Below are 22,096 nucleotides of genomic sequence, written 5' to 3'. Positions count from 1 at the left end.
AGTGTATCGTTTTCTAAGATATTGTAGTAGCTTTTGTTTTAGGGCGCGTCGATGACGCTCTCAAAATCAAAATCTTCTTTTATTTGCACCGCGCAATCTTCCGCGCAACTGATGGCGTCGCGGAAATTTTCCGAAGAGCAGACGATGATCATCTGCAAATCACCTTTTTTGCACGAATTTTGGCGAATGGAGATTGCACACCGTCCGTTTGAGCGATTTAAAGGATTAGATTGGAAGCTCTCTGGATCAGTGCCCGCGCGTTTCATTCTTTGCTTGGCGATTTTTTCGCGCGCGTTCGATGCGATGCGTTTCAATCCGGCGACCAATTTGTCCCGAGAGATGGAAACGTTCGGGCCCCTCAGTTGAATTGGCCCGTCGCAAGCGGCTTTGGTCGTCAGCGAGGCGACTTCTAAAGAAGTGTTTCTAGATCGGGCGGCGTTGATGCATCGATTGGTATCCAACGGCCACTCCGTGACTTCGATAAAATCTTCAATCGCAGTGCGTTTTTTGGGCGCCGCTCTTGGTCCGGCGTGCGGTTGCTCTCGCTTGGCCGGGGTGACGACGGTCGTTCCTTTTTGCTCTTTGTTTTCAATCGAACTTAATTGTGGGTCAACTGTCGTCATTTCAGTCGTCGTTGCTGCTATTGTTGTCGCCTCGCCTTGCGCTGCGTACGGCGTAGTGACGTCGTTGTTGGATTTTTCCGCCGCAGCGGCGGTGACGACGGTAGTAGTCGCCGACGTTGTCGGCAACGCAAGTACTTCGGTCGTCGCCGGCGGCGTCACCGATTCCGGCTCATCAATATCGTCCAGTCGTAAAGAAACCGACGACGCCAATAAACTTAGCGGGTTTCGCACGGTACCGCCAGATTTTTGCATGACATCCATGTACTCTGGAACGTCTTCGCCGGAGACGGTGTCAATCGCGGTTAACGTGCCGTTCTCGTTCATCCGAGCGTCTCTGCGCTTTTTGATCGGAAGATAGAAGAGATAGTTGTTGCTCTGATCGGCACGCGTACCTCGCTGCTGTTGTAGTTGAAGCATTGCGGCCGCCTCCGCAACGTCGTCGTCGTCGTTGTTTACAATCTCGTCGAGCGTAATAACGCGCTTCCTGTAGTTGATCATCGTGCGCTTCTTCGTCGGCACTCTCGATGCAATCGGCGCTTGGAAGTTTTTTCGCGGTTGCGCTTTCACTTTGTGAACCTTCATTTTCGCCGGCAAGTCGATCCCGATCGTTTCTAGATTAGTCGTTAGCACTAATTGTAACTTCGGATACTTGCTCAAAGCAAATCTCTCGAGGTCTTGCTGATCGGTCTTACACCTCCCCGGGAGTCTCCTGTTCACCGTGCGGACAGCTTCTTGCTTGCTTTTTGCAGCACCTAAGCCTTGTGCAAGTTCCAAGAGCGCGGTAGCTTCCTCCTTCTCTACCGCGTAATCGCGGTAAATGCGAATACCGCACGCGTTGCACAACTTTAAATTTCCGACGCTTCTCCAGCACGGCGTGAGTCTCGTACCGCAAAGCATGCACGGTCCTTGATATTCCGCGTTGGTCACTTTGAACTTTTTCTCGGAACCAGGACCCGGTTTTTTGACCCCCTCACCCTTTCTCGTATACTTTCTCTTCTGTTTCAGTTGTTGGTCTCCGACAAAATCCTGTTGAAACGCAGCTGCTTCGGCGGGCGCTAACTTTGTTCTCTTGGCATCGCCAAAGATCTGTTGTTCGAGCCATTTCGCTCGACGCCGCTCGAGCACGACGGGATCAGTTTCCTCGTCAATTTCTGGCTCCTCGTAGTCGAGATCCGCTTCCCTCGTGAACTCTTCTTCCGATGTTTCCATGCTCGCTCCTCCATCCATCTCTTCCGCGGCGGCTAAAATCAAATCGAGTTCTTGTTCGTGTCTTCTCATGTCCTCGGCGTCTTCAAACGATGCCTCCGGTTTAAACGATGCCTTCGGTTTATCGTGCGTGTGCTCCGCGTAGGTGTACACAGTCATGCCCCTTTCAATGGTTTTCTTCGCAGGACAGTCGAGACGCGCGCACCTATAATACGATTTGGTGCTGGAGCCCGATTTGAGTTCTTTTTCTCCGTATTTGCGCCAAGAGTATCCATCCGAATCGGATTCTTTAATCGTACCTTTCTTCATCTTCTCCTCCTTCCTCTTCTTTTCGTTGTCTTTATACTTTTGAGCCCTCCGTCCTTTTGACTTGGGATTCAAAGAAGACGGCTCCGGTTGTTTCCACGTCGATTTGATGTATCCGCCAATTTTCGGCAACGGGAGTTCCGGAACTTTCACTTTCGGCAACGGGAGTTCCTGAACTTTCACTTTCGGCATCTGAGGGGCTGGGCCTAGCGCCATCATTACCGGGGAAATACTCTTTGCCGCGTGTTCTTCTTCATTCTCGTCGTCGGGCGCGTTGCCGGGAAGGCCTTTGAGAAGGCCTTCCGCCGCCTCCGTCGCCACCGCTTGGCTGTCCAATTCGCTCTTTACCGCGTTCACCAACGCGTTCGTTTCCATTTTGGCGTCCACTTCTTTTATCGCACCTGAAAGAGACTTGGCTTTGCGAGAATTAGCTCTGGTTTTCTTCGGCATCAGTTTGCGTTGTTGTTCGACCAAGAGCTTCTGGCGCTCTTGTTTTTCGCGCTTTTCTTTTTCTTGATGCTCCTTGAGCAGTTTCGCCAGTCTTTTCTTCTCCCTGAGCGCCTCCGCCTCCGATGAATCTAATTTTTCGTCCTCTACCTCTTCTTCTTCTTCTTCCTCCTCCTCGGTGTCGTCGTCTACCGGGTCGTAGTCTCTCACTTGCTTCTTCGACGCCAACTTCGCCAACCTTTTTTCGAACGTCTTTTGTTCAGTCTCGTTCTCGAAAGATTCCTTCGGTGTTTCGACCGGTCCGTCTGGCGGATACTCATCGCCGAGCTTCTCTTTCGCCTCTTTCAAACTCTCCTCTGAGGGTGGTTCAATTATCGTATTCAATTCCATCAACTGGTATCGATACAGCGGTCGCAACAACGCTTTCGCTTCAAATTTCGTCCTTCTGCACGCGTGCCAGTGATTTTTCACCGCGTTTTCCGGTCTCCCGGGCACAACCTTTGCTAGCGCGGCCCATCTCGTCCCTAACACGCGATGACCTTGGACCACCATGTACTCTTCCTCCACGGTCCATTCACCTCTTTTGATGCTCGGCGCGAGGTGATTAATATACCGATCGCGACACTGTTTCCCTTTGCGATCCACCATAAGTTGCGCGAGAAACGACCACTTCTTCGACCCGAATCGCTCGACCAAAGCGCATAAGCGCTCATCTTCCTCCGTCGTCCACGTTTGGTGCCTAGAATTACCTACTCCGGCTGCGAGCGAATCTTCTCTCGCTTGAACTCTCAACTCTTGGACGGTCAAGCCGGTAACGTCCTTCGCCGGCCTGCCTTTCCTCTTTCCGTTTTTCGTCAAGCCGTTCTCGTCCACATCCGTGTATTTTCGTTGCCTTTTCAAGCCTCGTTTCGTAAATACGGCCAAGTTCACATCCTCTTCTTCATTTAAGCCTCCTTCTGACGTCGTTGCCGCCGACGTGGTGACGCCGTTCTCGCCGCCCGTATTATTATCGGTCGTCGTCGTTGTCGTGGCAGCACTCGCGATTAACACGGGAAAGGGGAGTTTCGGAACGACGGACTCCTCCTCCACAGCAGCCCCCCCCTTTGACGACGGCGACGGCGACGAAGTCGGTAGTTTCGCCGGAACTTCTTTTTCGCCGACGACGATTACGTCCACGGGCTCTGCAATCTCCTCCTCCGTCGTCGTCATCGTCGTCATCGTCTTCCCTTCTTCGCCCGCTAAAGTCGTCGTTTCTCTCGAACCCTGCAAAAAAAGCTGATCTTCTTCTGGAGGCGGAGAACTCTTCTTCACCTCCTTCGCGTCATCAACCGCATCCGCCAGCCGCGTTTCCTCCTCCTCCTCTTCTCCCGCGTCGTCTTTTTCGGTATTCGTATTATTACTCTTCGTAGTAGTATTCGTCGTATTCTCTCCAGACGGCGTCGTCCCCGCGTTTACGCGTCGCGCGAAATACGGTTCCATTTTGTTCCGTGCCTTTATTTATAAACGACGACCCGACGAGAGACGAATGTACGAGAGACGAATGCGACTTTTGCCGCTGCTCTGCTCACAGTTAAGTCTTCTCGCGGCGCCTTCTCGTAGGCGATGATATTTCTTTTTCTCTTTCTCTTTCTTTCCTCTTTTTTCGCTTCGAGCGTCTTTTTCTCAAATTTTGAGCAAAAAAAACCTCTCCTTGACCGACGACCCCCCCGCCGAGAAAACACAGAAAGAAGCGGCGAAAGAGATTTGAAGATGCGATTGATCTCTCTTAAAACCCCGCGCTTTTCTCTCGAATATCTCCCTTTTTTTCTCGCTTTGTTGTTCTCGTTGTTGTTGTTCTCTCGTGTTGAGCAAAAAGAAAGTTCACGCGCTTCCCGATCGGCTGAAGTCTCCGAACGAACGAATGATTTCAAAGCGTCTCTCTGATCTTCTTCGTCTTCTTCTCTGATCCGATGTGTGCGTTCGTCTAAAACGCCTCTCAGTTTTGACGACGACACAGATGAAATTCTTTCGCACTCTCTCTCGCTCTGTCGTCTCTCTCAAAAAGTTTTCTTAATAAAACGCGTCTTCCAAACGCGAGGACGACGTCAACACAAAGAGACTCTCTCTCGCTCTCGTGGAACACTTTTTCGTTCGCTTTTGTTCTCGAAACGCGCTTTAAGAAGTGTTTTAGTACGCGCGAGAATTTTCGCGCGTTCAATAATGATGATCTTCTCTTTTTTTTGGGGCAAAAACAGCCGGTGTGGGTTGAAAAAGACGCTCGAAACTCGAGGGCTTTTGCGTTCAAGTCGCAAAAAAGGTCTATAAGAATGAGTGTTGTGATCTCTTTCTCTCTCTCTCTCTCTCTCTGGAAAGAGCGCGAGAGCGAGGAGGAACGCTCGTAAAAACACTCGCGTCTAAAAGGAGAAAAGCCGTTTGTTGTGGTCGAGTGTACTACGTCGCGCGTCGTCGGAAGCTTTCGCGGTGGAAAGAGGGTGTAAAAACAACGCGTCGAAGGGGCAAAATGAGATGCGAGAATTCCTAAAAACCCCAACAAACAACACCGAGAGCAAAAAAAAGAAAGAGAGCAAACGCGAGAGCAAAAGAGAGTACTTTTGAGAGGAAAAAAATGTGAGTATAAATAGTATTGCAGACGCTAAGGAGGAGGAGGAGGAGCGTCGGTCATCTCCCGATCATCGTCTCCTCCTTTTTGTTCTTCTTCTTCCCCTTTCGCCTTTTCCTCCGCCGCTTTTTCGCGTTCGTCTTCTACTTCCGGTTGTTTTTCTTCTTGGTCTTCTTCTTTGTCTTCCGCTTTCGCCGCTCCCGGCGTAGTTTCGGTTTCCATTTCAGTTCCTCCTTTACTACCACCATCACCGTCTCCGCCATCCTCTCCACCTCCTCCGTCCATCATCTCGTTGATCTTCTTCTCGACTTCTCTCTCCACTTCCTCCAACAGCCGTTGTACCTCCTCTTTGCTCACCTCGTCGTCTTCGGCAACCGCGGGTAAATACGTCGCTCTTTTCCTCGTTTCGTTTTCTTTCTTATCTAAAGTAGGATCATCTCTGTAGTTTTCTTTCGGCGCAATCATCGTAAACCGAGGTCGTTGAATGTTCAACTCCGGTCTCGCCGCTTCGCGATTCACGATGACGTACAAGGAAGCGAGCTCCCAAAAGAGAGACTCCACGTCCACCTTGTCCGAGTTGACGTTCTCGACGCATTGCTTTTGAATGTGGAGCATGCGATCGAGCTTTTGCTTCAACGGTTTTTCCGGAAATACCTGTTAATTTTGTTGTCATCGAAAGCGTTTTGTGTTTACGTTTCGCGAGGAGAAGAATTTAGAGAGAGAGAGAGAGAATAAGAAAATGTCAGCGAGCGCGCTCCTCGCGTTCCTCTCGCACGTGCGTTCCACCCAAAAGCATCCGGATCTCCAATCAAACAAGAAACCTGCCGCGTATCGCTCTTAAACGAGGTCGTACCTTTGAATTATCCGTGAGCCACAGTTCCAACCCTAACGCGAGGTCGTACACGCTTCCAATTTCAAAAGCTTCGTCGTCCTCCGCGTCTCTTTTCTCTTTCAACTGTTTCAAAGTTTCTCGCATCGCGTTTCTTTGCGCTTCCAATTGCGCTTTCGTCGGTCCTCCTGATGTTCCTCCTGTTGGTTGTTGTTTCGATGCTTTCGTTTTCCGCTCCGTGCCGTCTTTGTTCAGTTTCGGTGGTGCCATTTTTGTTCTTATAAGTAGTAGTATCTCTGTCTGCAATCGTCCTTTACACGTCGTCGTTTGTATTCGATTGAGAAACGCGCGTTTTTGTGCCGCTCTTTGGGAAAATTCAAAATCTCTTCATTGTTATTCACGCGCGATTTGTTCACCAAACTCTACTCATTTGGGTACCGCAGAATACAAATAATGCCCTCCAAAAGAAGGAACGAGAAGTCGTCGGTGTTGGACGACGACGAGAACGCGAATAAGACGACGAATAAGACCAACAACATCTCTAAGAAGGCGAAAGTGATGATGATTTCGAAGCAAAGGGATGGAGGAGGAAAAGGAGGAGGTACGAACGCGAAAACAACGGAGAGCAATGTCAACGCTTTGACCACGGACGCGTTAAACGCGTCTTGCTTCACCCTCCGGAAAGCCAGGAATAAAAAAACGAGAGAAAAAGCGCTCACCTTGTCCGCGCAGAAGAGTTTCCGGAAAGTTGGTTTAGACGAGGACACGAGTTCCGTGGAAGAGAGGAAACAAGCCATGGGCGAGTGCTGGAGGAAAATCAACCGGAAGTTTGAAAGCGTGTTAAGAGAAGCAAACTTAGAGGCGTTCTCGAAAATCCAAGAGTACGTGGAAGAGACGTTTCGGAAACGCTTGGAGGATTCGGAAACGTTCGGGATGATGAATGAGGATGATGACGATTCAGACGAGGAGGAGGAGGAGGACGAGGACGACGGCAACGAGAACAACATTATTCGACGAAACAAAGAAGATGATAAGAAGAATAAAGGTAGAAGAAGAAGTAGGTTACCGCCTCACTTTGCGGAATCTCTGCCGACGGGTTTAGTCCTAGCCGGGGGCGTAAACGCGGACGATCACGAGGAGACGTTTGCGTCGCTGGCAAAATTTTTAGCCAAGAGCGATTTTCACTGCGCGTTGTTGCAATCGAAAGACGTCAAGACGAGGAAGAGCGGGTTTGGCGGTGGTATTGGTGGCGGTGGGATGAACAACTCGAGCGGTGGGTCGACGACGTTCGCGTCGTCGGCGGCGTCGAGAGGGATTTTAGGGGATTGCGTGTCGCTCGTGGCGAGACAGTTAGAGAGTAGAAACGCGGCGCCGGGCGGCGTTTCCTTGGAGGATTTTTTGAATCCGCGGGAACATCATCTCGGCGGCGGAGGTTCGACGCAAACGGCGGCGAGTAGTGGTGGTAGTGGAGTAAAAACAGTTAGGCACATAGCGAGGTGGTACGAGTCCACCTTAGTCGGCGGCCCGGAGCAGCAGCAGCAGCAGCAGGAGCATAACAACAACAACGAAACAACAAACGAGAACAATAACAACGCCAACGGCATGAACACGAGAGATAAAAACACTGAAAAACCGTCGTACAGTTTACGTCGCGAACGCGTGGAAACGCTGCCAAAAATTCTCGGTCGCCCGCGTCCGGTGGTCGTTTTAGTCTCGGACGTCGAAGGCTTTCAAGGGTCGTCCGCTTTGAGCGATTTACTCGCCTCTTTCTCCTCCTTCCACCGCGACGTGCCGTTTATCTTATTGTTGGGTATTGCCACCAACACGAGCGCTTTGCAGCGGTCGATACCGTCCGAAACCGCTTCCAAACTGCGACCGAAAGTCTTCAAACTCTTTGCGCCAACTGACGCCTCGCGAGAAATTCGAGAAAAAATCTTCCTCGATCCAACCTTGTACCCGGCTTTAGGTAACGACGCGTTGACGTACTTGCACACGAGATTCATGGAGCACGATTTCTCGTTGACCACCATGCGGAGGTCGGTAAAAGTTTTATACTTGAATCACTTCGCCACGGAGCGGTTGTCCTACGTGAACAAGATTTTGAACGAGAGAGACTACAGCGCGGATACGACGAAGCATATATCGAATGGAGAAGGACCAAGAGAGACCCGCGAATTACTGCGTGAAAGCGAAAAATTGTATTCCAACGGTAGCGAAGAGGCGTTGAAGTGGTACTTGGAACGGTTTTGCGGGTTGATATTGAGCAGAAAAGATCAAAAGAGCGTCGAGATGTTGAAAGAACTGTTCTTAAACTCCGGAATTCGAGGGCACGGCGAGGAAGAAGGAAAAGAAGAAGAACAAGAGAAGGAAGATAAAGGCGGCGCTAAAGGCAAAACGAACGATGATATCTTCAACGCGTTCACGGAAAATATGTTACAGGTTGGAGAAAATCGAAAGAAATTCGCGATTGGTCTGGACGTTTTATCGTTGATTTCGAGACGCGTCGGGTACCAGCGGTGGTCGAGAACGGCGGATGTTTTACTAGACTGCGCGTTTCCGAGTTTTTTCTTCGTTTCAAAGAAAAAGCAGCAGCAGAAGAACAGCGCGATGACGGCGGCGAATGCGCGCGAACACCAACAACAGGAACAACAAGAACAACAAGAAAAATCGACGACGACGAAAAAAGCGTTTGTGACTGAAGGCGAGAAGATTCTTCGGCTTTTATCTTCCAGAGTGGAACGCGCGGTGAGAGCAGGGGTGAGCGATGTAAAGAATAATAACGAGATAACGACGGCAGCGCCGATGGTGGCGACGGCGGCATCATCATCATCTGCTATAACAACGCTATCGTTGAAGGATTTGTGCCGAGACTGCGCGAAAGTGTGCGAGGGACACGAGGAAATACGCGCCAACGAAGGCGCTCAATTTTCGAAGCTCTTAGCGCGTTTGGAGAAAGAAGAGAATGTGACAACGACGACGAATGTGACAACGGCGACGACATCATCATCATTAACACCGGTGCAAACTTTCGAGCAAATTGTTCGCTCGGTAGTCAAAAACTACGCGAGTAAACCTCCAGAATCATTACCGGGCAAGAAAATATTCTGCGTCACCTCCGCCGACGCCGCTCGAGAAACCTTTTCGGCGGCGCCGAGAATGGCTCTCGAAACTGCCTTATCCAACCCATCCGAAGCGTTGGAGTGTCAGTGCTGTCCGAAATCGGGAGAGATTTCCGCCTCCTTACCGGACCCGTGTTTATGTTACAAATTGTTGGAAAATTTTGGCGGCGAAAGCGCCAACGCGTTTGAGCTCTTTCGTCGGTTCATCATGGAGCACCGAGACACGAGCGACGAAGAGTTGGGACTGTTGTTGAAAGAAGACCAAGACAAGATGAAGAAAAAGAAGAGGACGAAACGAGGAGAGAAGGAAGAAGAAGAGGATGTTGAAGCACCTCCTCCCCCTCCGACGAATTCTAAGAAAAAGCAGAAACACACGTTCGGTTTGGACAAGCGTAAAGTCTGGGCGTTGCAAGCGCGTTTCACGCGAGCCTGCTCAGAATTGGAATTTTTAGGCATGGCCAGCGCGAGGAGGCACAAGAAAGTAGAGTTTCTAGTCCGAACGGCGTTCCCGTTAGACTTTGCGAGTAAATAATGTGTAATAATAATAATAATAGAGATCTTATCAATCAGAGAGTATCGTGGTTGGTGAAGATATTCACCAGAGTTTTTTTTGTTTTACCCGTATTCCGCGCGCGCGTTTCGAATATTAAATTTAATATTCTTGGGACACGGAGCCAGACTTCTTGCCTTTCTTCGGCAACAAGACCGAGTGGATGTTCGGTAAGACCCCACCGGAGGCGATCGTGACCGTCCCTAACAACTTGGACAATTCCTCGTCGTTTCGGATGGCCAGTTGGATGTGTCTCGGTACGATTCTGGACTTTTTGTTGTCTCTGGAAGCGTTCCCGGCGAGTTCGAGAACTTCCGCCGCTAAGTATTCCAACACCGCGGCTAAGTAGACCGGGGCGCCGGCGCCGACGCGGGTGGCGAATTTGCCAACCTTGAGGTATCTTTATCAGAGAGAGAAGAGTTTAAAGGTCAGCGCTTGTAATTTCAAATTCTTATTCGAGGAACGGACGATTCCAACATTTCCAATTCATCCACATCGCGCTCTCGTCATCATCATCATCGAATAATGTAATAAAATGTAAACGATACACATGAATTACCTCGCGATACGGCCAACCGGGAATTGCAAACCAGCCTTCGCGGATCGCGAGACGGCTTTCTTGGAGGATTTTCCTTTACCACGTCCAGACATTTTCGTGTGTGTGTTGTTGTTTGTTTAAAATGAGGAAAATGTTCGTCTCCAATGGGAAATGAAAAAGAGTCACACCACTCGATGCATCTTTCGAACCCCTATTTAGAGTTAAATCCAGTATTCTTCGTTTTGAGTAATCAATACCGCATTAAAAGGTATTAAAAGCTTATAATTGACGAATAACAATACTTCTGATCACACGAGACACTTTTCGCGTGATTTAGATGGGTGATCTGGACACCGCGCGCCGTTAGATTCTGCTTTTTTTCAACAATACGAATTTAATTGTCCGAATTTTAACAAATCCAACTCAAATCCTAAACAATTCAAAATTTCGACCCTCGTTTCTCGACCATTCCTTCCACTACGACGCCATTAGTAAACACACACACACACATACACATAACAAAAATGGCCGGCAAGAAACCAGCGAAGAAGACCGTCAAAGGCGGCGCCAAGAAGTCCTCGAAAAAGAAGGTCGAAACGTACAAGATTTACATCTACAAAGTCTTGAAGCAAGTCCATCCGGACACCGGGATTTCCAGCAAGGCGATGAGCATCATGAATTCGTTCATCAACGACATCTTCGAAAAGATCGCGACGGAAGCCGCGAAATTGGCGAGATATAACAAGAAACCCACGGTGACGAGCAGAGAAATCCAAACGTCCGTGAGATTGATCTTACCCGGTGAATTGGCCAAGCACGCGGTGTCGGAAGGGACCAAGGCGGTGACGAAGTTTACTTCCGCTTAATTAATTGTTCAACGGACAAACAAACAAAAAACAAAACAAAAAAGAGATGTCTGATATTGCGCGCACTTCCGAACGACTCGAACTCGTTCCGAAGAACTGCTCATCGTATACGACTGAAAACAAAACCAACAAAAACACATTAAAATCATTATTCTGATGATGATGGTCTGATTGCGTGTACTTCCGAACGAACGTTCGTTCCGAAGCGCTGCTATATACGACTGAAAACAAAACAAAACGGAAATTCATATTTCCATCTCACAATCAAGTATAAGTGTATCATCTTTATTACTACTACGCATCCTCCTTAAAGTCATCATCTGGTGTTGTAATTGTTGTTATTATTGCCGTCATTGCCGCCGTCGCTTTTGGCGGGCTCTACTAAAAGCTTTTGCTGAGTCGCCGACATATGTGACTCAGCAGGTCAAGCTCAATATTGACCTTTTGTACACGTCATAAAATCTCGCAAACTCCTGCGCATATTACATACTAAACACATAAAGTCCCGTTCCAAAGTCAAGTCAAAATGATGAAGAACAACAACACATTCTTAATCTGCTTTTTGCTGCTCTCCTTTATGAACGCGTTCTTCGTTTCCGCCGCGGATCAAGTGATCACTTGGAAAAAAGAAGCGCAAGAGATCGATCTGTACAGCGACGAAGCGTTAAAAATTCAATGGACTGGAACGCACGACGTGTGGCTCCACGACGCCGCTGGATGCGCGGGCGGTGGACAACAAATGGCACCGGAAGCAGACTCAAACTGGTCCGCCACGGCCGGAGCCGTTCCCGTGGGAACGCATTATTTAAGTTGCAGAGTTGGAACCCATTGCCAAGAAGGGATGACGTTGAAGGTAACCTCCATCGCCGGATCGAGACCGGCCGCGACGACTGATACGACTGATACGACGACGACTACCACCTCCTCCGCGAAAAAGAGCACTCCATTCGCAACAGGGTTCGCAGTATTAGCGGCCGTTTCCGCGCTCTTCTGTTAACATGTTATAATCGAACGTATCGAGCGCGTACTCCGCACACCGCTCGCGACGAAAGGAGCGACTGGTGTAAACGAACGCTACGAAAAGAAAGGACAACAACAAAGATACTCACGAAGATGCAGACATACCACCCGTGCGCGTGTGATATATGTATAACTCTCTGCATCATATAATACTAATACTTCTCATCGTCTCAAAGCGCCCGTTGTCATCGTCGTCGTCGTCTAAAGCGTTTCGTCGCTTATTAGTCTTCCTTAGAATAGTCTTGCTTTAAGGGAAAATTGGAACAAAAAACCTCACTATTTCCCCCAGAAAACACCACTTGCACATCATCCTCGTCGCCGAAAGAGGACAGAGACGACACGAGACGACCATGAAATCGGTGTTCGCGTTCGCGTTGGGTGCACTCGCGGGTATCTTTGGGTTCCAGAAGCACCAAGAAGGCGTCTTTGGAAAGAAATTCGATTCAAAGAGCACCCGCAACGCGGCGATTGAAATCACGAAAGAGGACGTAAACGACGCGGAAACCAACGCTGCCGAAGCCGAGAAGGCGCCAAAAGAGGAAGAGAAAGAGGAAAAGAAGCGTACGAAAGTTCTCGGCGTCATTCCCGCCCGATACGCGAGCACACGATTCCCGGGGAAGCCGCTCGTTATGATTGCTGGGAAACCGATGATCGTTCGAACGTATCTCCAAGCGAAGAAAGCGTCGCAGTTGGACGCACTGGTGGTCGCCACGGACGACGAACGAATTCGAGACGCGATCGTGAAAGCTGGCGGGGACGTGGTCATGACGGACGAAGCGATCCCGAATGGGACGGAACGATGCGCGCAAGCCGCGGATAGAACCGCGGGGGAGTACGACATCGTCGTCAACATCCAAGGCGACGAACCTTTGATCGAACCGGAGATTATCGATGAAGTCGTTTTGGCGTTGAAGAACGCGCCGAGAGAGTGCGTGTATTCGACGCCGGTGACGCCGTTGAAACACGAGGAAGTGAAAATGCAAGGGAGAGTGAAGTGCATTACCGATGTCAACGGGTACGCGATTTACTTCTCCAGAGGTATGCTCCCGAACAACAAGAAAGGCGAGGTGGATACATCGTTCGATTATTGGTTACATTTAGGTTTGCAGTGTTACGATAGAGAGTTTTTGAAACTGTTCCCGATAATGCCGGCGACGCCGATGCAAATGCAAGAAGATTTGGAGCAATTGAAGGTGATTGAGAACGGGTATAAGATTAAAGTTATTCGCGTGAATCACTGCGCGCACGGCGTGGACGAGCCGGAAGACGTCGCATCCATCGAGAAGATCATCGCCGAAGATCCGAGCTTAGATTAAAAACGTAATAATAATACTATGGTTTTAAGACTACTAATATATATGATATAATCATACGTTTAAATACGTATTTTCGGCTACTACTATTAAACTATTACTATTACCGTTCGTACTATTCTAGAACTATTCTTATTTCAAACTGATGGATTGCAGTCGAATCCCCATCGGGCGTTGCTCCTGGATCGCTTGGTCTAATCCACCTAAACCGAAATAAAATTTGCTGTAAGTGATCAACAACCGCGTCCCGCCTTCTCGAAACGCCTCAATCGCGGTTGGATAGTGACTTCGCACCAGCGGCGATTGCGACTCGTCTTCCAATCTCGCGATCCTTCGCCACGTCGCGCCGCCGTCGCCGGAAACTGCAACGTCGAGAAACGTCCGCGCGTGCCGTTTCTGACCTTTCAGTTTTCCGTGGGCGTTTAGAACCATCGCTAAGGCGCCCGAGTGCAATCGAGTTAAAACGATTTTCGAATCTGGGTTTGGTATCGCCGTCGATTCCGGGGGCGTCCACGTGATGCCTTCGTCGTACGAAGCCGAGGCATACAAAACGCCAATTTTCGTTCTGAATAGCATCAAAACCGACCCATCGTCTCTTTCGCTCAACGTGTTTTCAATCAACCACGTCCTGGGGTGGTCCAACTTCCCGTACGCTTTCCACGTCTTACCGTTATCTCTCGACCTCAAGACTCCGGCGTTGCCCTTCGTTAACAACAAGTTCGAACACGGCGGCGCGTCGTGCGGTTCTCGCCAATACGGGAGCAACCACACTCCAGAACGCAACACAATCATGGGATTGGCGATGACTTTCGGAATTGGCCCGACGCCTTTGCCGACATCGCCTTGCCTGAAAATCTTTTTCGGCGGCGCCCATCGAACCGATTTCAACCACTCGTAATTTTCAAACGTCGGCACTTTCAACGACGTCATCATGATGTCACCTCCCGGTAATTGCCTGTCGTTTTGTACGCCGGATGGGTTAAAATCCCCTTCCTGAGGTGCTATTCGAATGCATTCTCGACTTTCGCTGTAAAATAAGAAAATCTCGTTGTTGTCTTCGTCCACGTGCAGCACCGGCGACCACTGCGCGTTGCCGTTTTCAATGGCGGGGATTTTAAATTCCGGACCCCACTTCTCGCCGGTTGAGGATTTCGAAAACGCGTGGTAGATTCTTTGCGTGAGAGAACCTTCGTTGTCTTCCGCGCCTTGCCACGCGACGACAAATCGAGCGTTGGGTGAGTCCACAGATCCGAGTCGCGCGATGGTGGCCATGTGTTTGTATTTTAAAGTGTTGTTCGCGATGGGGGAGATCCACGCTTTGTGCGTGGGACGTTTTAGTCGCGGCCCTCGAACGCCTAAATCGGACGCTAACTCGTTATTACTGTTATCATTATCTCCGCCGTTGTTGTTATTATTATTATTATTATTATTATTATTCGCGGCAAACGCTCTCGCGAACGACCGTCTCGCGAATTTTCCTTCCACGCTAATCGTCGCCCCCGCGTAGTCGACCAGTCTCGCTTGCACCGGTTGCCAACTCGCGTGACCGAAAACATCTCTGTGTTCTCCATAAAACGCTCTCTCTTTCGTTTGTTGCGGAACGTACGAAGAAGAACTCGCGTTCGCCAAAACCGCTAAAACGCTCGCGTCTGACGTCGAGCTCGTCTGCGACTCCGGCGCCAACGGCGCGTCCACATCCTCAACATTTACCCCGTAACTATCCACGTCTTTCGCGAACGGGTCGTATTCAAACTGACTTTGAAGTTGCTCTCTTCTCGAATGTTTCGTCATAAAACTCCTCCCAACTCCTCTTTGGACTACTAAGCGATAGAAAATCGTAATCGATAAAATAAACACCAATAAGTTCGACTTCTTCGAGCGCTTTTTGTTCTTCCTTCTTTTGCTTCCAACAACACCAGTATTATTATTTCGCTTCATCATTTTGTCGTTTTAACCCTTTTTTGTCTTCTTCTCCTTCGCGATGAGAAAGGTGACCTTTCTCGATTGGATTTTAGAGCACGGGAAGATGATGAAGATGTCGAAGAAAGAGTAATTCAAACTTTACGTGCTAAAACATCTCAAAGCTCGCTTCTCGCGTCTCTCTTCTTCGGCCACAAAACGCCTAGTGTCTTTTCGTTGTGTTCTTGTTTCTTTTCGCGCTCTGTCTCGAGGTTTTGGAGTCTTTTTTGGTCGCTCTGTCTCGCACGTATACCGTGACACGCGACACAGATTTGAAAGAAAGAAGGGAGTCTTTGAAAGAAACTTTTTGTGGTTTTTTTTGTTAGAAGATTTTTTTTCACTTCTCCCTCCGGCCTTTTTTTGTCTCACGTCTCTTAATATGGATGGTGAAATCTCAAAGCGCTCTGTACTTTTTGAACGCTTTCAATTCGCTTTTTTGGCGAAAATTTTTTGGAGCAAACATCAAAGCGCTTTTATATTCGTCTTACGTCATTGTTTTAACGCGACTTTTCTCTACCACTCCGCGAGAGTACGTAAAAAAAGAGAGAGATATGAACGAAATCCTCTCCTCCCAAGTGCACGAGCACATCTTCGGAGGAGACGACGATGAAAATAATAACTTAAACGGCCCGCGTCGTTTACTGGCGGAGAATTTAGACTACCAACAGATGGAGCTCACCACGGAAGACAGAGAGGATCACACGTTTAACGGTGAGAGAGAAGTTGTTTGTTTGTTTTTTACATCTTTTTGTCGGGAGACACACACATTGGATGATGACGACGAGAGAACAACGAACCCTTAAAAGACGAATACGAATGCGCTTTAAAACCATTCACTTCTTACTCTCTCTCTCTCTCTCGAATGCTAACACTACTATTTTGATATTACTAAAATAAACAGGCATATTCTTCGACGTGGAAGCGTCGACGTCTTTACCGTTACAATACGTCGAAATTCACTCGGTTTTTGTGCGAGGCAATTTAGGGAAAATGACCGTCTGGACGTCGGACACGGGCGAAAAGGAGAAGAAGTTTTGGAAGCGCGAAAGCGAGAGAACGGTGCGAGACGAGGAAACGGGCGAGGAGAAAACGGTGTTTACCGAGTTTGACGTCGCAAGCCAGAGACGTATAACTGACGAAAATGGAACGCATCCGTCTTCGGAATATTTGGACGAGGAGGAAGAAAGAGAATACGGCGTGGTGGATCGATACACCACGAACGGAGGGTACCATCGTCAGCAGTTGTGGAAAAAAGTGTTCGAGGACGAGTTAGCGCCGAGCAGGAGAAAATTGGTCGAGTTGACGCTCGATGAACCGATACGAGTGGAAAGAGGGAGAAGGGTTGGAATTTACATCCATTCCGCGGAAAGAGGAGACCAAGGGATCGTGTACGATAACGTGGCCGAGTTGAGACCGAGGGCGAAGAGAGACGGGAGAGTGATTATACATCCCGGCGTGGCGCATTTGAGTTTCAAGCCGTTTGGTCGATCCGCGCCGTGGGGTGGGATTTCCTTGAGAAGAGGTCGACAGTTTGTCGGCAAACTCGGGTACGCCGTGAGGTGGATGTTGTGGTCGGAAGTCAATCACCGTTTGTTCCCCATTGGGTATAAACAAGCCGTGAAAGAGTTGATTAAAGGTAATCAGTTGGACGAGGAGTGCGCGCTTTCGATTTTGCCGCCGGAAATCATGTTCGCGGTGTTGAACAAGTCCTGCGGTTGGGATTGGTTTGGTCCGCAGATGAGAAAAATTAAGAAACAAGGCGCGGATGGAAAGTCGTTGATTCCAGAGATTGAGTGGTCGGAAACGTGCGGGAGAGAAGGCGTGGATCAGTCTCTCTTGAGGAGTTCGAGAAGGTTTCAACAGGGCACGGCGGGATGGGTACAAGTCCCGCGAGAGAAGAGAGAAGATTTCGCCCGAGCGCTCAAGATTTTTAAGCATCTCATGCACGAAGAGTACGTCGTCAAGTTGGAGAAGCGGTTGGCGATTAGCGTCTCATCAGACGAAGACGAAGATCTCGAAGACGACGACGACGAAAAAGAAGAAGAAGAAGAAGAAAAATCGGAATCGGAATTAGACGGCGATTACGTCAGTTCAGACGAAGCTCGCGAGCTGTCAGAAAATGTTGAAGAACGAGAAGGGGATGAAGACGACGACGTCGACGACGGTAAAAGAAGAACGAGAGCGTCAACGAAGGCAAAGAAAGCGAAGAAAGCGGCGCCAAAACCTCGCAGACTCACGAAAGAAGAAAAGATTGAAAACGCGATCGAGTCTCGGTACGCTCGCATACACATGTTAGACGTGCCGCTCAGAGAATTTGTGTTACACCACACGCTCGATAACTTGGCGAGAGAGTTGGAAACTCTCGACTTGCTCATCGAAGAAGGCTTTTGCGATTCAAAGGACGAGGTGGATAGATTTCTTACGCACGCGCAAATGAATCAAACTCACCATGGGATTCTGGATAATTTTCATTCTCATCACGGGCCCGGCGGCGGCTCGAGTCGCAAATCGGCTTTAGAAGAACTCGTTGAAATGAACGGCGGCCGACGCATCGAGTTTGAAAACGGATCGAATATTTCCGGCTTGTACGATGACGACAAAGAAGACGACGGCGACGGCAACATGAATGAAAAGCCGTCCTCGAGATCTATCGTCGACGTCGAGTACGTCGCGCACGAGCGAATGCCAGGGTCCATCATGCGTACATTTGAACGAGATTTATCGAACGTGCACGGGAGCCACGTTTGGTACGGGAACCACGGACCGTCGCTCGGAGGACTCGGCGGCGCGTTTGAAGGCGAAGAGTATTCGTCCTCTGAAGAAGAAGGAGAAGAAGAAGAAGAAGAAGAGTACGACGAGGATTACGACGAGGAGGATTACGACGAGGATTACGACGATACAATTATAGAAGAAGAAGAACTGGCTGCCGCTGCCTCGGGGGAATTCGATTTCATTTAGAGGAAGAAACTGCGAGAACCAACAACAACAATAACAAAAAAAGCAGCAAAATTGTACACATTACACATGTAATTAATGAATCTCCATTTCCATCCCTTCTTCTTCTTCTTCTTCTTCTTCTTCCACGTCGCTCAACTTCATATCGTCCAACAACTCCTCCAACTTGATTTCGGGAATCTCGTCGTTCTCGTCGTCGTCCTCGTCGTCCGTTTCGTTCGCCAACGCGTTTTGATTCGCTCGAATAACCGCGTCTAAATCCTCGTTTTTCTTCTTGTACACGTTGATTTGCGCGCGGCCTTCGAAATCTTCCTCCAACTCTTGCATAAACAACTCCTCGTCTTGCATTCTCTTTTCCGCGTCGTCCTTCTTGTTCGTTTCCTCTTCTTCGTTAATGTCCATTCTTTTGAGTTCCCAGGCTCTGCGATATCCTCGGTCTCGTCGTTTCTTTCGCTTCTCGGCGTACGACTTCTTGACCAAAACGACATCCGGTATCCTCGACTCGCCTACTTTTTCCACGTATGAATCGAAAGACTCGTCCGAGATTTGCACGTTGGTCAAATCGTACCCCAACGCGGTATCGCCAACTTTCAACACCGAACCTAAATGTGTTCGAGTGAAAAAAGTGATGTCGTTCGTCCCGAAATCCCTCGATCTCGCCACCGTGACGTCGGCGAGCAAGTTTTTCCTATTCGCTCTTCGTTGTTTACCACCAATCGTGCTCGCGTTGCCTCCGAACTGAGACCCGTTGAATAATTGCGACCGGTTTTCCCCGAGTCCGTCGTCGCCGCCGTTTTGTTCCCACTCGTTCCCATTTACAATCTCTAAATCTAAAACGATGTACTCGCACAACTGCTTGGAATTTGCCACGGCCACGAATGGATATCGCCAGTACTGTTCGCTATTCAACCAAACGCGTCTCAACGTGTGCGTTTCCGTGAACTGCATGCTGCTCCCGACTCTCGTGCACAAAACCACCGGCCCGATCCCTCCAAAACTCTTGCTCGTTTTTGGTGGCAAGCACACTAAATCCTCGCGACACATCGGTACGATTTCTACCATCAGTGTGAACCTATAATTATACGTGTTATCGTTCGCGTCGTGCGAAACTAACTGCTTATCGTTCCTGCTCCGAATAGGTAACACCGACCCGATAAAATCTACCATTTTCAATCCGTGACTCCTGTGCCCGTAATAAAAATCCAACCCGTCCGGTTGCGATTTCACCCCAATCGCGTTCACCTCCATCGAGTGTTTCAAAATCAACTGTTCCAAGAACAAAAACGTCCTCTTATGTTCCACTTTCTGTCTTACTTGCACGCACGCTTGCCACTGATCCGCGTTCGCCGCCGCTCTCGCGCACGCGTCGCACATGTTCCACTCCACCACGTATTCCACCACAAAACTTTGCTGCAAAATAGCGCCATTGAGCACCTCTTTTTGTACCGTCAACTTTGTCTTTAACCGTTTCGAGTGCGGCTCGGTCCACACGAACCCGGCGTCCACCAGCTTCACTTTATTCAATCCTTTCACTCTTTTGATGCAAAACGTCAACAACTCTTTGCTCTCTAAATCCGCCCGTATCCAATGCTTCGGTGGTTGCAAATACCTCGCGCACTGGTTGCAATGAATCACCGAACACTGCTTTTGTATCCCCTCGGTAATATCCACTCTCGTTTTGATGCACTCGACGCACATGCCGGTCGGGTTTGGAGAGATGCTGGTCGCACACAAGCAACACAACACCAGTCCAGGTTGTGCGCGGCGCACCATCGTCGCGTTCGTATCGTCGGTATTATTTCCAAACATTCTTTTGTTATTACAGTTGTTATCACTCTCAAAAATCGTCTGTCTCCTTCTCTCGAATATGTGTGCGTATGCTATCCCGATCGTACTATAAGCGCGCGTTGTGTTTGACGTCTTTAGATATGGAAATTCGCCGCCGCCAGTGACTTGCATTTTTCCCAAAACGAACAAAAAAAACAAGAGAAAATGCCCGAGAATTGACCGTCTTTGACGCTCTCTAGATGCACACAGAGGTGAATAAAAAGAAACGAGACGCGCAAAAGAGTGATGCGCACGGAAAAGATTCTTCGATTGATGTCGTTTTCTTCGCGGGTCTCGTTCGAATTGATATCTCGAGATGTCTTCAAAGTTGGCCAAGTGAGCGAAATGATTTTGTGTTTTGACTCAAAAATACGAGCCGTTTCTTCATAAAAGAAGCTAAAGAGAGTTTCTCTCAGTAATACGAATACTATCACTATCATCACAAAAAGAGTGTAAACCACCACTTTACTTTCATCAAGTAATAATACTAATGTCGCATTTACTCCTCGCGATAGTCGCGGCGACCGTGTACTTCTTCTGCGTCGCGTTGAGGAGAACGAGGTTTTTCTAAGAAAGAGAGAGAGAAAAAACAACGAGGGAAAAAGAGATACAAAAAATACTACTCTTTACTCTTTTCATATCTGCTTTGATGACGATGACGACGATGATCAAGATGAAAGAAACAACGACACAGTTTCTTGTTGCTGTTGTTGTTGTTGCTTTCTCGACGATGGTCTTCGTTTCAGCGAATAAAAGCGACTCGTACGAGATTTTGCAAACGAGGTTTGGGATGGAAAATACGTCAAGAAACGGAGTCGAGATAGTACGAGCGCGGTACGGACGAGGCAGAGACAGAACGGACGCGCTCGTCGCCTGTCCAGTGGTAGCGAGAAGTGACGACGAAGGAGGAGCAGAATCATCTGATGATGTTGTTGTTGTTCCGGCGATGGTGTACGCGCCCGGTTTTGGCGCTTCGTGCACGACCGGCGGACAGAATTATTTGGACCATTTTCCCAAGCTCGCGGCATCGCATGGATTTGTTTTCGTTTGCCCGGAGGAACCGATCACTTCAAACGTTCCTGGCGTAGTAAACGACGAAGGAGCGGCGAATTTGATTAAAGCAGCTCGAGCGTTGATTCGCCACCAACCGTGCGAAAAGTTTGGAGCGCGAGTCGTGAAGTCGGAAATCGCCGTGGTCGGATACTCCATGGGTGGTGGGAGCGCTATACGAGCAGCCTCAGAAGAAGAAGAAGCACCCCAGAGAGCGCGACGAGGTGGTTTCTTTTTCCGACGAGAAGAAGAAGAAGAAGAAGATGCATCGAAAAAAAAATACCTCTTCTCCGCCCTCGTAGCTTTGGCCCCTTTCAACGGTTTCGTAAACGTCAAAGACGTTGAAATACCATCGCTACTCATCGTCGGTGCCTCCGACGTCGTCACTCGACCTTCCGAGGTCGAACTCGTCTACGACGAACGCATCGCATCCAAACAAAAGGCATTAATCATCCTCCGGGACAAGTCGCACGAACACGCGGTGACTTCCTCCGCCGGCGTCGCTCTTGGGTTTTTAAAGCGCGTCTTTAGTGAAAAAGAAGTAGATAAACTCGCGATGGCGGCGATGGAAAGCATCCTTAATCGAAAGAGTAGTGGTGAAGAAAAAGAATTCGAAGATCCGAGCGTCGAGATTCAACGCGTTCGCGCTCGCGGCTTCTGATTGATTCCTCTCTGAGTATTTTTCGTTGAAAAGCACTCACCCCAGATCTGTTCACAAAAACAGCAAAATGGCTTCTTCAAAGGTTCGTTAAAAAAGGAATATTTCTTCATTTTAAGAGACATAACAGACACGCGCACTTATAATACATAAAAAGGATATCTCCTGCACCTAATACACGCGCTCTGTGCAAGCTTCGCGCGAAATGAAGCGCGTTTTTTTTTCCTAGCG

At 48.9% G+C, this 22,096-nt stretch overlaps 11 protein-coding genes across 11 annotated transcripts; 6 read left to right on the top strand and 5 right to left on the bottom strand.

Annotated features, from left to right (window-relative positions):
• Window positions 1–38: 38 nt before the first annotated feature.
• Window positions 39–4,061, bottom strand: Bathy16g00780 (unnamed protein product; the record flags this gene model as incomplete). Its single annotated transcript, XM_007508440.1, has 1 exon — window positions 39–4,061. One exon carries the CDS (start codon window positions 4,059–4,061, stop codon window positions 39–41), a length of 4,023 nt encoding a protein of 1,340 aa, XP_007508502.1.
• Window positions 4,062–5,214: 1,153 nt separating this feature from the next.
• On the bottom strand, window positions 5,215–6,280 carry Bathy16g00770 (predicted protein; the record flags this gene model as incomplete). Its single annotated transcript, XM_007508454.1, has 2 exons — window positions 5,215–5,835; window positions 6,035–6,280. 2 exons carry the CDS (start codon window positions 6,278–6,280, stop codon window positions 5,215–5,217), a joined length of 867 nt encoding a protein of 288 aa, XP_007508516.1.
• A 183-nt stretch (window positions 6,281–6,463) lies between these two features.
• On the top strand, window positions 6,464–9,661 carry Bathy16g00760 (predicted protein; the record flags this gene model as incomplete). Its single annotated transcript, XM_007508562.1, has 1 exon — window positions 6,464–9,661. One exon carries the CDS (start codon window positions 6,464–6,466, stop codon window positions 9,659–9,661), a length of 3,198 nt encoding a protein of 1,065 aa, XP_007508624.1.
• Window positions 9,662–9,781: 120 nt separating this feature from the next.
• Window positions 9,782–10,330, bottom strand: Bathy16g00750 (histone H2A; the record flags this gene model as incomplete). Its single annotated transcript, XM_007508475.1, has 2 exons — window positions 9,782–10,079; window positions 10,239–10,330. 2 exons carry the CDS (start codon window positions 10,328–10,330, stop codon window positions 9,782–9,784), a joined length of 390 nt encoding a protein of 129 aa, XP_007508537.1.
• A 411-nt stretch (window positions 10,331–10,741) lies between these two features.
• Bathy16g00740 (histone H2B) lies at window positions 10,742–11,083 on the top strand (the record flags this gene model as incomplete). The annotated part of the gene is made up of 1 exon (XM_007508523.1): window positions 10,742–11,083. One exon carries the CDS (start codon window positions 10,742–10,744, stop codon window positions 11,081–11,083), a length of 342 nt encoding a protein of 113 aa, XP_007508585.1.
• A 526-nt stretch (window positions 11,084–11,609) lies between these two features.
• On the top strand, window positions 11,610–12,080 carry Bathy16g00730 (unknown protein; the record flags this gene model as incomplete). The annotated part of the gene is made up of 1 exon (XM_007508591.1): window positions 11,610–12,080. The coding sequence occupies one exon, from the start codon at window positions 11,610–11,612 to the stop codon at window positions 12,078–12,080; it is 471 nt and encodes a 156-aa protein (XP_007508653.1).
• Window positions 12,081–12,453: 373 nt separating this feature from the next.
• On the top strand, window positions 12,454–13,419 carry Bathy16g00720 (3-deoxy-manno-octulosonate cytidylyltransferase; the record flags this gene model as incomplete). The annotated part of the gene is made up of 1 exon (XM_007508456.1): window positions 12,454–13,419. One exon carries the CDS (start codon window positions 12,454–12,456, stop codon window positions 13,417–13,419), a length of 966 nt encoding a protein of 321 aa, XP_007508518.1.
• Window positions 13,420–13,548: 129 nt separating this feature from the next.
• Window positions 13,549–15,357, bottom strand: Bathy16g00710 (BNR/Asp-box repeat protein; the record flags this gene model as incomplete). Its single annotated transcript, XM_007508547.1, has 1 exon — window positions 13,549–15,357. The coding sequence occupies one exon, from the start codon at window positions 15,355–15,357 to the stop codon at window positions 13,549–13,551; it is 1,809 nt and encodes a 602-aa protein (XP_007508609.1).
• Window positions 15,358–16,365: 1,008 nt separating this feature from the next.
• On the top strand, window positions 16,366–18,333 carry Bathy16g00700 (predicted protein; the record flags this gene model as incomplete). The annotated part of the gene is made up of 1 exon (XM_007508521.1): window positions 16,366–18,333. One exon carries the CDS (start codon window positions 16,366–16,368, stop codon window positions 18,331–18,333), a length of 1,968 nt encoding a protein of 655 aa, XP_007508583.1.
• A 72-nt stretch (window positions 18,334–18,405) lies between these two features.
• Bathy16g00690 (predicted protein) lies at window positions 18,406–20,103 on the bottom strand (the record flags this gene model as incomplete). Its single annotated transcript, XM_007508646.1, has 1 exon — window positions 18,406–20,103. One exon carries the CDS (start codon window positions 20,101–20,103, stop codon window positions 18,406–18,408), a length of 1,698 nt encoding a protein of 565 aa, XP_007508708.1.
• A 709-nt stretch (window positions 20,104–20,812) lies between these two features.
• Bathy16g00680 (unknown protein) lies at window positions 20,813–21,868 on the top strand (the record flags this gene model as incomplete). Its single annotated transcript, XM_007508583.1, has 1 exon — window positions 20,813–21,868. One exon carries the CDS (start codon window positions 20,813–20,815, stop codon window positions 21,866–21,868), a length of 1,056 nt encoding a protein of 351 aa, XP_007508645.1.
• Between the last annotated feature and the right edge of the window lie 228 nt (window positions 21,869–22,096).

This window comes from Bathycoccus prasinos (assembly GCF_002220235.1).
Source record: "Bathycoccus prasinos genomic : Chromosome_16".
Taxonomy (NCBI): domain Eukaryota; kingdom Viridiplantae; phylum Chlorophyta; class Mamiellophyceae; order Mamiellales; family Bathycoccaceae; genus Bathycoccus; species Bathycoccus prasinos.
The sequence above is the reverse complement of the archived record's forward strand: the minus strand, read 5'-3'. Positions and strand labels throughout refer to the sequence as shown.